The sequence below is a fragment of the Micropterus dolomieu genome, linkage group LG04, assembly GCF_021292245.1.
Source record: "Micropterus dolomieu isolate WLL.071019.BEF.003 ecotype Adirondacks linkage group LG04, ASM2129224v1, whole genome shotgun sequence".
In the NCBI taxonomy this organism is placed as follows: domain Eukaryota; kingdom Metazoa; phylum Chordata; class Actinopteri; order Centrarchiformes; family Centrarchidae; genus Micropterus; species Micropterus dolomieu.
Window position 1 is genome coordinate 24,659,379 of NC_060153.1, and position 15,115 is coordinate 24,674,493.

General features: G+C 40.2%; 1 protein-coding gene across 3 annotated transcripts in view; it reads left to right on the top strand.

The window, feature by feature from the left end:
• myh11a (myosin, heavy chain 11a, smooth muscle) overlaps window positions 1-15,115 on the top strand; it is a 28,931-nt gene that overhangs the window by 2,198 nt on the left and 11,618 nt on the right. For 2 of the 3 annotated variants that reach the window (XM_046046622.1, XM_046046624.1), the window contains exons 2-13: window positions 1,173-1,537; window positions 1,938-2,094; window positions 6,200-6,227; window positions 10,778-10,877; window positions 11,005-11,031; window positions 13,005-13,097; window positions 13,282-13,345; window positions 13,717-13,815; window positions 14,148-14,291; window positions 14,385-14,480; window positions 14,657-14,775; window positions 14,916-15,068. In XM_046046622.1, coding sequence (XP_045902578.1) covers window positions 1,196-1,537; window positions 1,938-2,094; window positions 6,200-6,227; window positions 10,778-10,877; window positions 11,005-11,031; window positions 13,005-13,097; window positions 13,282-13,345; window positions 13,717-13,815; window positions 14,148-14,291; window positions 14,385-14,480; window positions 14,657-14,775; window positions 14,916-15,068 — 1,422 coding nt within the window. In that variant the 5' untranslated portion in view covers window positions 1,173-1,195. The remainder of the gene's footprint in view (window positions 1-1,172; window positions 1,538-1,937; window positions 2,095-6,199; window positions 6,228-10,777; window positions 10,878-11,004; window positions 11,032-13,004; window positions 13,098-13,281; window positions 13,346-13,716; window positions 13,816-14,147; window positions 14,292-14,384; window positions 14,481-14,656; window positions 14,776-14,915; window positions 15,069-15,115) is intronic. The other variant, XM_046046623.1, reaches the window with a different exon arrangement.

Here is a 15,115-nt window from a genome sequence, read left to right on the forward strand (position 1 = left end):
CATGATATGTTTTAAGTGTAGTATGAGACTCACTGGACCAATTTTGTTTGGTGGAGTCAGACATGTAGTGCATAACAAGTTAGGTTCAGGAACAAATCCTGCAGCTATTCCTGTTTGCGTTTCACAGTACCCCACACCACAATTACAACTGACAGACGTGGCTGAATCCCAGACACTTGTTCATAATGTAGCCACTGCACGTAGCATTTAAAAGTGATTGCCACTAAGGGCCCAAATGAAGCATGATTTTTTTAAAGCCCAGGGCCCCCCTCAGGCTCACTGCCTCGCTGTTATCATTTTGGAGTAAACGACGAGGCCAGCAAGAGACATACTATTCCCTATATGGGCTTTGTTTGGGAGTTCACTTGCCTTGCTGTTTAGGTCCGCAGAAAAGAGTCCTGCTCCAGAGAAGCGGCCCATATATGGTCATCACAGCACGAGACTGAAGCCTCCTAGCAGAGAGAGAGACAGAGGGGGAAAGACATGGAAACAACGGAAGTTGTCGATTAAGCACTGAGTATGAGTAAATGCCAGTGAGCATTAATGCTTTTTGGATATTTCACATAAAGCTGATAAAATGTACTGATCTTTGTTATATCTTTGTGACGGAGGTAGTAATTAGTATCAATTTCCCAGCCTCAATCTTTCTATCTAAATTAGGGAGGGGAATTGTTTGTGGGTCTCCCTTGTGGCGTGTGTGAAAGTGAAGGGTGGAGAGGGGGTGGATGTGTGTGAGAATGACTGCGCTCTGGAACTCCCCGATGGATGAAACATGTTAACTCTTTGAGTTACAATCACAGGCAGGAGGCAGCTTTAGTAACATGCCTCCTGTACTAAGAAACCCAAAAAGAGACCCAAAAAGAAAAACAGAATAGTAGCTGCTGTTTTTTTATTTATCTATGATGTGCATTGAAAAGTTTGAGTTGTGAAATGTTTCTCCAAAATATTTTGATTTATTATTGTTCACAGCAATATCATGTCCTGTAAAATGTTCTGCTGAAACCTAATTTCTTGCCCTCTCATCTTTATACATTTCCTGCTTTTCTTTGTTCCCTCTTGCCCCGGTTCTTTCCTACATTAGTTCCTTCCTTCCTTCCTTCCTTTCCACCTCCCTTCCGTCTTGGCATCGTTCACCCTTTTCCAACGTCTAGTTAATTTGTTCCCTCCAACAGTTGGCCCTCCACCTTAACCCAAGATGTCCAAGAAGGCCCCAAGCGAGGATGAGAAGTTCCTCTTTGTTGACAAAGACTTCCTGAACAGCCCCATGGCTCAGGCGGACTGGTCAGCCAAGAAGCTGGTGTGGATCCCATCGGAGAAGCATGGCTTCGAGGCAGCCAGTGTCAAGGAGGAGCATGGTGACGAGGTGCTGGTGGAGCTGGCTGACAATGGCAAGAAGGTGACAGTCAACAAGGATGACATCCAGAAGATGAACCCGCCCAAATTCAGCAAGGTGGAGGACATGGCTGAGCTCACCTGCCTGAACGAAGCTTCTGTGTTGCACAATATCCGCGAGAGATACTTCTCTGGCCTTATTTATGTAAGTATACAGTAAAACCATGTAAATGCTCCAACAATCCTTTACTCACACCCTAACAATGTGTCACTACACAGATGTTTGTATTTATATATTTGAGGATTTTCTGACTTTATTTGACTTTGTTGATTCCCTAATTATTAGTCATAATTTGAACTTAATCTTCTAATTTTAACTATAATATAGAAATAAATGTTTATGCAAATACAGACCTCAAATAAGACCCAACGTCTGGCACAGCCAAATGTCCTCAGATTTGTCGATTTTTGCAGAATTTCAGTCTTTATCATTGGTTTATATCCCTGACTTGTTTAAGTCCTCCGAATTATAGAAATAAAAAATCACAAACATGTACAAAAAACCCTTACACGTGCTCATCTTCCTCGTCATCTTGTTCTCTCAGACGTACTCTGGCCTGTTCTGCGTGGTGGTGAACCCCTATAAAATGCTGCCCATTTACTCAGAGAAGATCATTGACATGTACAAAGGGAAGAAACGGCATGAAGTCCCGCCTCATATCTACTCCATCACTGATAATGCCTACAGAAACATGATGCAAGGTAGGATATTTTCACCCGCTGTCTTTGTGATGGTCCTTTCTTTATGGTGTCCATTTTATTACAATGTTTGTTATGTAAGGTTTCTCCCACATTACACATACAAACTACATAAACTGGAACCATAAAAAAGTGTGTCCAGAGTTGTGTGTTTCTAGTTTGTGGAGGGCTAGTAAACCTGTCCAGTTACTCTCTGCCCAGTACATCCTGTTAATATGCTGCAGCATCCAATAACGAATCAAATGAATAAATGATATCAGACTGAGGTATGACAAAGCAACTTAAGGGCTGGTGTAACCGTAACCAAGCAAGCTGTTTGTGCAGTGCGTGCAGTTGCAAGCTGCCGGCATATGATTTCTGACTTAAGTGCTTGCCAGTAGCTTTAAGAGTTCGGTGGGGATGAGCTGTGGAATCAGCTGTCAAAAGTCTCGCTTTCGTCTGGGCGATGACAGCTGCAAACATTTAGGTCTGTCAGTGTCAAGCTGATAGTTTTAAATGTAGAACTGTGTTTATTAATATACAGTATGCAGTCAAAAATCAACTTTGTTGCTCCAACTAGTTCATTACACAGTTGGTCAAATCTTATCTAAAAGGGTGTTTTATAGCCTTTTTGGGGGTCAGTGTCTTGTAGAGGTGACGATAGTGGCCTTGGTAGAGTCGTGCTTACAGTAAATGGTTCTTGGACAACGCTGCAGGAGTACGACTTCAGAGCAGCTGGTTTCCCATAGAATCTGTTACGTGTGCTTCCAGGGGGTCGTGCCCACTGGACTTCATGTTGACGTGAGGATGTTCTCTCAGAGGAGTTGACATCTGGATAGAGAGATGGGTGGAGGGCAGTAAATCATTTCCTGTTTCAGCAGCCTCGGCTTCCTTATTCAAACCTTCTGAATGTATTTTTTCCCCTTTTGGTCAGTGTAAATACTAAAAACTATTTCTTGTGCGAGAAAGGAGAGTTTACTGGGTCAATTAAATGGGTATGAGATTGTACTCTCCTTTTGTTTGTTGCACATGTAAATATCTGCCACATTGTTCTTCCTCTGTAAATAGTTGTAATATTTTTCTCTATTCCTTTATTACATTACTTGCATTTGTTTATTCCTTATTTATATATTTATGTATTATTGTATTATTTATTTATTTATGTCAATTGTCTACGTGTAGCACCTTATCACCAATGCAAACTCCTCGTATGTGTAAAACACTACTTGGCAATAAAGCTCCTTCTGATTCTGATTCTGATGAGTAACCCAATGAAGCAGGATATTTGGACAGGACTAACGGTAAAGTTAGGAAGTAATTGTTTAGAGAGCTGGGATAAACCAGTCTTCAAAAACCATACCACTCAACCTCTCTGGCTGCAAAGAAAGCTGCCAAAAATTATAGTTTAGTTAAGTTTAGTCAAATACACACCTCAAACTAATGATAATGCTGCTGGTTCCAGATTGGATGGATCACTTCAAAATCGATGATCAAATTCTAGTGAATGTCATTTTTTTAGCGACAACACACACAAGCTATGCAAGTGCATTCAGATACACTATGAAAGCTAACTTTTGATCTGGTCCATTCCTTCAAGATAATGTGTCTGTATTTTAAGGAAATTGATAACTTAATTGGTGATAATGATATCTGACAAAAATCTGGAAGCTCCTAGAAATGACTGATGGGAAGAGAAGAAGCCTAAGAAATGAAACTGCAACAATATCCATCTCTAATCTGTGGAAAGATGCTATAACATCAGATTGTGTTTAATTCTTTTGGCATTGTCACTATAAATATCCTAAATGTGTTTTGGGTCGTTGATAATGTGGATAAATGGTTTCTCTGACTTTACGAATACAACTGTCACTAATATGTGTACATTTGAGGATTTTAAGTTCCACCAGGCCGGTACAAAGGAAATTATTGTATTTAGCGTTAAAGCTATGGTGTGTAAACACAGTGTCACAAGTAAACAAGAAATAGGATGATGTATTGATGTTTGTGTGGGTGTTTGGATTACAGTTCTTCAGCCCATCCCTGCAAAAGAATGTATACAGCTGCAAATTGGAGAACATTTTCAGATTATGGGAGAATCACACACTTTTTACCACCCAGGACACTATGTACACATGGAAAAGAGTGCTGCATTTATTTCAGACTAAACAAATAAGACATTTTCTTAAACTTGTGATATATGAAATGGGAATTGATATTTAAGCTCTTGGACCGGCCGTTCAGTTTTAAAATGTAAAATATGGCTTTGACCTGACAATGAATTCAGCAGCAAAAGCATGCATTGTCAGTGGTACAACGGTGCATTGTCAGTTAATATATGCAAATGAAAAGATAAAGGCAAACTCTAGAGGTAATAAATATGTATTTCATTATTTAAACTTATTTAATCCCAAACTGTTTTAACAGGCACGCTTGTTTTTAAGTCTTAAAGCTGCTTCAAAGAATAATGTGTATCGAAGAGCTGTAAAGCTTCAGGTTACTTTTACAGCCTTTTTGTAGTATAAATGCTTTCAAGAGTCTTCAAATACCAAAAAAGAGACTTAAAGTGCATATCTATCCATCCGTTTGAGCCTTTATTATATTACTGTTGTTATTGTTGATGTGTTAGTGAGATTTCCCATGAAGCAGTGACTAATGATGCACAGTGCTCTACACTGAGTTGCCATAGTATGAACAGTTCACATGTTAGAGTGGAAGTGGTGCATAACTACTGCAAATCCAGATAACTCTCCTAAGCTTTGAAACATTCCTCCTGCAGTCTTGGCTGAGATCCCATTTCCCCAAAAATTTCCCTCAGTCTTTGATGTCCAGGAGATAAAAATGTGAAATTCCCGTAGGGAGTTTGCTGTCCCTTGAAATGTCTGCTGCAGCAGATGACTTGTTTTCTGTGCTCCCAGTGTGTTTACACTTCCTGGCAAACAGGTGCAAAGACATTGACATGCCCATGTAATCAGATTTTGGGTTTTACTTTACATGATTAAATCAGTTTAAAAAATTTTCTGAATATTTGGCAGTGACTAAAAACTGTCTCTTCTCTCTGAGTCTCTGAGTGTTGTTTTTGGATGTTTTACAAAAGCTCACAACTCTGGCCACCTCTCTCTGTGTCTCTCTCTGTGTCTCTCTCTGTCTCTCTCTCTCTCTCTCTCTCTCTCTTCCCCTCTCTCTCTCTCTCCATCTGCCTTAATTAGGAAATGCAGAGAGGGAACAGGCTGCATTTTGTGTGTGTATGTTAGGAATGGAACTAGTGGAACAGCAGCCAAAGTCAGAGTCCAAATGGTGAAACAACATCCATGCTAGTTTACAGTTCAGGGCAGGCTGCACACACTGTGTGTGTGTGTGTGTGTGTGTGTGTGTTTATCCTGCGAGCGCATACACACACACACACAGTGATAAATCACAGTATGAAAATGATGAAGCTGCACATGAATGAAGCTTCACTGTATGAAGAAGAATTGTTGGTGAATTCTCTGTGTTTTTTCTTTTTTCCACATTGCATCATTTTTGCAGTAGAGCACCAAAGTGTCATTTGCTAAGAGGTTTTGTGTCAAAAACAACAGCACCCCCTGTACTTCCCCAGGTGCGGTTTGTATTGAAGGATACATTTCTAAAATAACCTTACAAGGACTCACCATGTTCTCCCAGGAGTATTTTTGGAGACTAGAGTAGAGTATAATGACTCATTGCTCAGCACATTCAGAGTTGATTTTCATGGTTAAAATCTAAGTATTTGTGTGAGTTACATGTTTCTTTAGGCACAAGGGAGCCTCCGCAAATCATACAACCTCCTCTAAGCCTTGAACTGAGTCCCAGCTGGTGTCTTAAGTTTAACGCTAGATTGATCTCTATTCCTGGAGAAAGGCTTATGGTTTCACATGTGGTATGTACGGTAGTCTACTGAGCTATTGTGCATGACTGTACATACAGTATAACCTCAGGGCAAACAAAAACAATTATATATTTGTACTTGGGTTATTGCAGATTCCTTTGTTTACCACATAATTCTTATGACTTTATGAGTGATCCGGACAATCATATACTTTATATCATACTTTATGTTTGTGAATGAGTCATAAAATTTGACTAACACTGTAAACTTCCTTTATTTTTATAGATCGTGAGGACCAGTCCATTCTCTGCACGTAAGTAAAAATCTGTCACCTCCTCACCTGTCACCTTAATGCTAGTAAGAGGTCTGCTGTGTATATCTGTGTGTATGTGTGGAAGAACAGTTACATAATGCTCATGTAAACACAGGGTTGAGATACCTCTCTGGTCTTTCAGCACCCAGCCTCAGCCAGCAAGAAATCATTCATAATAAACCTTAAACGCAGTATTTTTAAGGATGTTCCTGATTGGATGTGGAAGGCTTTAGTTTGTTAAATTCTGTTGTATTCAGTGGATTGTGTTTTATTTAAATGGAGTCAAATTGGGTGAGCGTTAATGCGTATATCGGTCCCAGAGGGCTGTGGCCTCCCTCTCTTCTCAGACCCTCGGTCAGGAAGTGTGCGCTGTATCCTGATGGGAGACCTAGATTAGATTTCCAAATGTTTGGGCTCCAGTTTGTTTGTTTATTTTTTAAAACTAATTATTGAGAACTTTGACTGGGGCATCAGACATCCAGGGACAAACGACCTTCATTTGTCTGGCCTAATCTTTGTGTCCTGAACTTGACTTTTTATTTATTAACCATTTAATACATTGTCCTTTTCTGTTTTAGTGGCCTCATAGGCTTTGCATTTTGTATAAAAGTTATATGTATGCCCAGGTCATTCAATTCAAATATTTTCTTTTTCTTTTTCTGGGAACCATTGCAACTTAGGTTGTTCTCTACAAACTCATTTTCCACTCTCACATACTCCACATCCCACCGGCTTGTGTTGTATGTTTATCTCTGTTCGTTTCCACTAAAAATGTACTGCATGCTTACGTAATCAGGAGGATAATTTCGAAGAGGGTGATCTTTTATGCACTAAATCAAACAAGCAGAGACAGACCAAATATGAGTAGCAAAAATAAAACATCAACGTATCATTGTGCACCCTAAATTGAAATATGGTGTAATGTGTTCTTCTTCCACTAAGTTCACTACAGTCATTAATCTACATTAAGATATTTATAAAATCACTTTAAAAATATCACAATTGCTGGCTGCCTAGCCTACTATTGTTTCCTGTCTCTTGAGATGGACATGTAGCCAACCAATCATGTTGCTTTGATATAAAGGGTGCTTCATATGATCTGCCTTCTCCAACATCACAGGCACCCAGTAACAATATGATTATTCCTAAAGCATCTATGAACAATAATAATATTTTACAACCTAAACAATTATTCTGGCAATAACACTGACGTAGCCTTTTGAATGAAGTAGGGTAAGCCTGTATGTATATAGAGGTAGACCTCTGCGTCACACTTAAAGTCCAACAGGACTGTTTATCTACCCATATTTGCTCCTGAATAAATAACAAGTGCTGAGTGAAAGCCAAGATTAGTTTCATCGTGATATTCTATATAATGAATACCATTTGGCATCACTTTAAAACAAATAGCAACCAATGCTAATGTAAAAAAGAAACAGGCAAATTTCAATCAAAAGAAAGCTATGCTCTGCATAGAGGATTCTGTTAATATATCAGAATCAATCCAGTGATCATCTGAATTAGATGTTGCAGTGTGTAGCCTACATTTGTTCTAGGGAATTATTCTATCGCAAGCTTTTAGATCCATAAAAGCGCTTAAACCCTAACTGTGATCACTAAGAGGCTTCGACTGGGTTTCCAGCACCTTTGCTCAGCATCCAGTGGTCCCATTAGTTCTTCCCCCTCAAGGCTCTTTCTGCTCTAAATTGACAGTACTGATGCCAGCTCACATTAGACCATTTCCTCAACTATCAAGCTTTCTTTATCAGGGGAAACTTTGGAAAAGTTTGATTTTATTTACGGTGTACAAGCATACAGTTGTGAACATGAAGATGACTGTTGGATGCTAACGTGTAAAAACGTACACGAAGCATTATTTAAAACTGCTTAAAGAAATAAACTGGAAGTGATATGATACGGTAGAGCTGAAATGCAAACTCTGCCTCTCTGTGGAACATTAGCCAGGTCCTCACTCACAGGTTTTACTTTGAGCTACAGCTGGTCTCAGCCTGAGCAGGCCTCTGGAGCCATATATGGTAGAAATGTTTCTGGTGCGATACATGGAATGTCATGTATGTCACTCTCCTCCTGCTTGTGTGTAAGCACATGTGTTTAACTGCACTCTGTGTTCTTTGGTAGTATTGTTTTTACAGAAATCCCTCATAGGGGCCTTTCATCTCTATAGCATGAAGTTTAGAAATATTTGTTTATAAGTTGTCATGGAAGACTTGTGTAACTATAGATTAATCTGGTCAGATCTAACCAGATTAAGACAATCAGAAATACATGGTAGTATACTTGGTAGCAATATCCTGTCACTATGGTACATTGTAGGTGGGGAATTATGACAAAATGATGAGTAGGGCAGAGTAGGGATTTCTGCCATCTCCAGAATTGTTGTCATCATTTGAAAAGGTCACTACTCTCTCTTTAAACCTAGCTTTATTAGTTTTCTGAGTCAATGAGTCTACTTGCAAACAACAACAACAAAACAAGACATATAGAATGAGGGCGTAGATTGGCCTCACACATACCAAAATTTAATAACTACTAAAAATATACTTTCAAACTTTTAATTTACACTCAGAGAGCAGGACAGTGTTTCATAAAGACGTTATGAAAGTTTTAAGGGAATATCCATAATTTAGCTTTCTTGTACAAACTCCAAAAAAATTATATAATATATAAATGTATATAAATATAATAATAATAATATATAAATAATTGAAGTGACAATGCTCTAATAGAGTGTAAATGTAGCATACATTGCAGAGCTGTTCTACTGGACTGCTTTAGCTTTTACAGGGGTTTCTGCAGTATTTGTGGTCACTGAGTGTATTCCGGTGATTCTAGCAGTGACTATATTCCTCAAATTCCTCCACACAGTAGCACTAATTTGCCATGGGAAATAGCTGGGAGCCAACTACATCCATTTTTTGAGATGTTGACATTTCATCTCAGCAGGGTCACAAGTTTCCTTGGTCTAATATTCATTGAGTGTGTGTGTGTGTGTGTGTGTGTGTGTGTGTGTGTGTGTGTGTGTGTGTGTGTGTGTGTGTGTGTGTGTGTGTGTGTGTGTGGACTGGACATCATGGCCATAAAGTGGCAGGATGTGGCTTAAGAGTGCAGATTCACAACCTTTTCTGACCCTGCTGAGGGCTCGAATGCATCATACGAATTAATGGGGGAATCCCCTTAATGTAGCTCTCTATACTGTAGGGATTTTCCTCAGAAGACCGAGAGGATAAGTGTTTTAAACCTCATGTGTAACTTTATAAAATGTAATTATCAAGTATTGCCTCCTGAGATCCCATCACAGGTTGCACAAGAGTCATAGTTGTTTTTTTAGCAGAGAAGTCGTATAATATTCAATATTTTAAAGGGAAAAAGGAAACATTTCAAAAAGTCATAATTAAACATAATAACACATATCCATATCTCATGCTTTTAAATCATTGTATGATCATTAGGAAACCTGCATTGATGGTAAGCAGGACGTGAGACAGAGAGATAGACCATCTGGAGGAAAAACTCCCATCAGAATTTTTTGTGCACTAACAGTTCCCTACATTAGGAGCCTGGATGTCATATGTCCTTTCCAAACCTGAACAGGACAGAGTGATTAGATTCCACTCAGGGCTGCCAAGCCCTAACACAAGGAGCATCCCATGCCTTTTATGGACCCATGTGTGAGGATGTGTCTGTGTGCTGGACTGCTGGCTGATGGCTCTGGTATTGTTCAACTTTGTCTTTCATCCAAGATCATTTCCTGGAAGTGGAATGTATTCTTGCTTATGTTTGAAAAAGTTTGAGATGCATATCTTTTAAAGGATAGTTTAAGGGAATCGATCATATTAACACCTAATAACCTTGTAAATATAGTATGAGGTTTCTTACATACTGTACACACTGTATTTTTGGTAATGAAGTGTCAGGCCATTAGTTCTGTGCTACTTACAGGCAGCCATTTATTTCAACAAATAAATCAACATTTGTTTGATACATTTATTGGCTTTCTTACAGAGAGTTAGGTAGCTTCGGCCTTCGGCCGGTCTGTTAGCTAAACTTAGGATAAATGCTGGAAATGTGTGAAGACTTAGGGGAAACCTGGCTCCAATCTGATGGTTAAGATGCATACACCCTTTCTTGCATGTCATACAACGACCTTTTTCCCTATGTTTCCTGTCTATCTCTACACTATTATCAAATAGCAGAAATATGAAGGAAAAAAAGCCATGCTTGCTGTTTTTTAAAATGTTTAAATCACATTTTTCCCTAAGAAGGTATGGAGTATGCACCTGATAGTTGCTAAAATGATGTGGGCATACAGGGATCAGTGAGTGTTAGACAGACTGAACAATAACATTATGCTTTGTGTGGGACGTTGGTGCAGTTATCTCTGCTGCGCTTAATTTCCATTCAATTAAACTGGGTTATTGAACTGTGAACAGAGTACCTGTCAGTGCTGCTTATCTTCTTGTTCTCTCTCATTCCCTTCCACGATCTCCCCTCCGCATCGTTTAATCCCCTTCTCACTTCTTCCTCGCCAGTGGAGAGTCCGGTGCTGGGAAGACGGAGAACACCAAGAAGGTCATCCAGTATCTGGCTGTTGTGGCCTCCTCACATAAAGGCAAGAAGGACAGCAGTGCTGTAAGTATCTGTGTGAAGAGATTAGGCTGTATAAAAAGTTAGGATCTGTCAGCCAGTTCCCTCAGTCTTCAAAATGTGTAGGAAACTGCCCAGTTTAATCCTGTATATCGCCATTTCCTCCAAATAGCAACAATCAGGATCACAGTTTGCCTACGTGAGTAAAGGGGGATGCCTGGAGTGTGTTTTTGTGTGTGGTGTTCATGTGTGTTCCTTCCTTAGGTTAGAAATAGTGCATGAAGAAAGTGTCACTGAATTACCCCCCAAAATTTTTGTAATCTTTTTTCTTACACCAAGGGTCAAGATCCCAAATCTGAGTGATCATGAGTTAGAAGGTGTTTACCCTAACATTCGTCATTTCTGTGTCTTACCCAACAAGAGCTGGATTAGACTGCATGACCATCAGTACTGACTCGCAGTCACTCGTATGTTCAGTGAAGGACGTCCAGTGTTGCATACTCCTGAACTGGTTTATCATGTTGAGTTTTGTGTCATCTTCTGAACACCCTCTCACTGCCAGCGGAGATGAGATCGGACCCTCCCTGGCAGTGAAAGGGTCTCTCACAGATCAAAGAGCACAGTGTGAGCATGCCCATCTCCTGTTCTTATCTATCAAACACAGACCCCCTCCCCCCCCTCTCTCTCCTCCTCCTCCTCATCCTTCCACCTGCCATTTGCCCTGAGGTGCGGCGCTGGCTGTCTTGTCCTGTAGCGTTTACTGGATCACGTGGAGTTTCTAAAAGCACCCATCTCATGAGATTATATTGACTTGTCAACAACCTGATTGAGCTACAATGAGGTCAGTCATCCTCTGTAAGACCTCGCTTCAGACAGGATCGCGCCTGAGTAAGATGGCATCCCGGCTCCTGACTAGATGTTGATGGTTTGTGGCATTGATGTAGGTCAATGCCACCGTCTTTGCCTCAGAGCGAATGCTGTACAGTATGCTGCCCTCAGTAGGCCCTGGAGGCTCCCATGGACCTCCCTTGAACAGAAGTAGCATTTGGTCAATCTATTTTCTCTGCTCTCACTTTCTCTCTTCCTCAGGCACTATTTTACTCAGCCAACTGCTCCTCAGCTATCTGCTTAAGTCTTTTATTTAAACTATATCTTAAGAACAATCCTTCCCATTAGCTGTCAATTTTCTTGCCATTTTGCTGTGCTCTATTGCTCTTCTACTTTTCTCTCCTGTCTTTATCTCAGCAACTTAAATGGACAAGATCCTCCTCTCTGCTCTGCCAGCTCTGAACTGCACCTCTTCAGCTGGTCTGTATCTTTCCTTTTTTGACTTAAACATTTAAAAAAGATTGACTTGTGATGACTGTAATAGATTTTTGTCAAATTACTGCCTTGCTGAATACATACAAGGTTAGCAAATGTCTGAACATTGTTCTCATCTCACCATCGCTCCATTTTTATCACAATATAAACGCAAGGCGCGCCCTTCTCCGCTTCATGGCTTTAGCTCGTTTACAGGGGAGTTGAAGGGAGTGTTTTCAAGCGAGAGAGTATTTAAGGTAGAGATCCTCTGCACCTGACCTTGATGCGAGGCTGAGAAAGACCCCTTTGATCAGGTGGATTAGCTCGATGCAGTATGACGGGGTGTCTGCCCCATTTACTAACCATCACCCAGCTCCGCCCACCAGTCTGTAGGCCCTGCAGTCACGCTGGAAGCAAATCGCAGCTGTTTGTGAATTGTTAATTTGCCGACGCATTGAATACAAAGAGTTTATCTGGATTCATCAATGGTTTTGTAATGTAACATTATTCGGATGCCTCATCTGACCGAACATAACCTCACTCTCCCGTTTCCCTCTCTGTTTCCATATCGCCAACACCACCTTCTCCTCATTTCAAAAAATTCTCTCAAAACTGAGGGAGAAGTCAACAGGTCATGTGTCTGTGGTATTTTATGTAATATACTGAAGAAAGTCAAACAAGATTAGTAAGGAATGATAGTCATCTTACAGCTAGTTATAGCTGTATCAGTGATAATTTTCTGATAAACTTCCCCCAACCCATATCCACCCTGAACCACTTCATCCCACCAGTCACCACCTACTGCACTCCGCCTCCAGCCACCAATCAGTGTATTACAGTAATGTTCCTGTGTTTCACTCTTGTCTCTAGGGGGAGCTGGAGAAGCAGCTCCTGCAGGCCAATCCCATCCTGGAGGCCTTTGGAAATGCAAAGACCATCAAAAATGACAACTCCTCCCGATTTGTGAGTTTGCTACAGAAGTAGTTTTGTTTTTAAAGTTGATGATATGATTCTTTAGGACTTGCTGCATCAATGCTTTTTTATTCAGAGTACCAGACAATTTTTTTATCATTTATATGTTCTGCATGTTTTCTTTTAATTACACCATTTCACCGTGGAACATTTTCTTTCCTTATCTCTCTCACAGGGTAAATTCATCCGTATCAACTTTGATGTGACCGGCTACATTGTTGGAGCCAATATTGAGACTTGTATCCTCTCTGTATGGGTTTTTCTCACTCTGGAAAAACAGCTTTTGATAAGGGCTAAAAGGCAAACTAATTATGGAAATTCAAAGGCCTTAAAGAAGGTGGATATCACTTAAGTATCAATTCCGTATTACTTGTAATCCAATGTGTGTTTTTAGATACATAATTTATAAATTGTATTATGAAGTGACACCTGTAGATTATTATTGTTATTTATTTGTTTTTACTTATTAACATAATAGAAACCACAAAACCAGTTTAGACAAAAGTGGCATTGAACTTGGACTTTCATATGGGGCTGAACAGTGGTTTAAATGTTAAACCACTGTTCAGAGCAGAGTTTGGATGTATTCTTTAACAGCTGAAACTCTCAGACCTGCTGGAGAAGTCTCGCTGTATCAGACAAGCAAAGACAGAAAGAGCTTTTCACATCTTCTATTATATGATTGCCGGTGCCAAGGACAAACTGCGTGGTGAGTTAAAATATACTGCTTTTCTCTCCTCCATAATGTCAGTAATATTACATCCTGCTAAACAGTTGCTGCAGACTAACTGACACATCACTGTCATGTGAAGGTGTCAGATTGCCATTTGTTTAAAAAGTATTTTTAAGGTCACAAGGTTGTAGATTTCACACAACTCATAGAGCTTTATGTAATGCTACTGATGTTAAACCATGTTAATTAAGTTAAAGTGCTCTGTGCATTGCTCACCAATATTGGTATTCTATGGCAGCAACAGATTCACAACAGCTAACTAACATAATAAGTAACAATCTGTTTAATGTTGTGTGTTATATTTTCAGAGGAGCTTCTTCTGGAGCCTTTCAGTAATTACCGGTTCCTGAGCTCGGGCCATGTTCAGATCCCCGGCCAGCAAGACGATGAGATGTATGAAGAGACCATGGAGGCCATGAGGATCATGGGCCTCACCGATGAGGAGAGAATCGGTACCAGTGATAACTCAGTGGGATAGGCTGCTTGGAGTGGGATTAAGTAAGGTTGCGGTATTTCTTTGATTCTGTCATGTCCCTGTGTCTTAGATATCCTGAAGGTGTGCTCCACTGTCATGCAGCTGGGAAACATTGAGTTCAAGAAAGAGAGGAACCAGGAGCAGGCCACAATGCCGGATAACACTGGTTAGACACCACAACTTCTCACTATTGGAAACTTGTTACCATGTGCTTGTCAACTTTGACCAGTTTCACAAACTACAATCTGACATTCACTTATGTTAACTACAGTGAAACAAACTATAGATGTAAAAAAAAAAAAAAAGTTAAGTGTAACAAGATATTTCTACTTCTCTCTCTAGCGGCCCAGAAAGTGTGTCACCTGCAGGGCATCAATGTGACAGACTTTACCCGAGCCATCCTCACCCCTCGAATCAAAGTGGGCAGAGAGGTGGTACAGAAGGCACAGACCAAAGAGCAGGTACTATAGGGAGTGCACTGTGTGAAACCATAATACAATCCAATAAAACAAATACTGCATTTAATGAACACTTGTCATCTGAGTTTAAATCAACTTCATCACTCAGATAATATTTTTCTGTGCGTGTGTTTATTTGTTAGGCTGACTTTGCTATTGAAGCCCTGGCTAAAGCTGTGTTTGAGCGACTGTTCCGTTGGATCCTTGGCCGAGTCAACAAGGCCCTGGACAAGACCAAACGCCAGGGAGCCTCCTTCCTGGGAATCCTCGACATTGCTGGTTTTGAGATCTTTGAGGTGTGGATATGTTGATCTGATTGTTGTGTAGCTTATTAAACACAAGG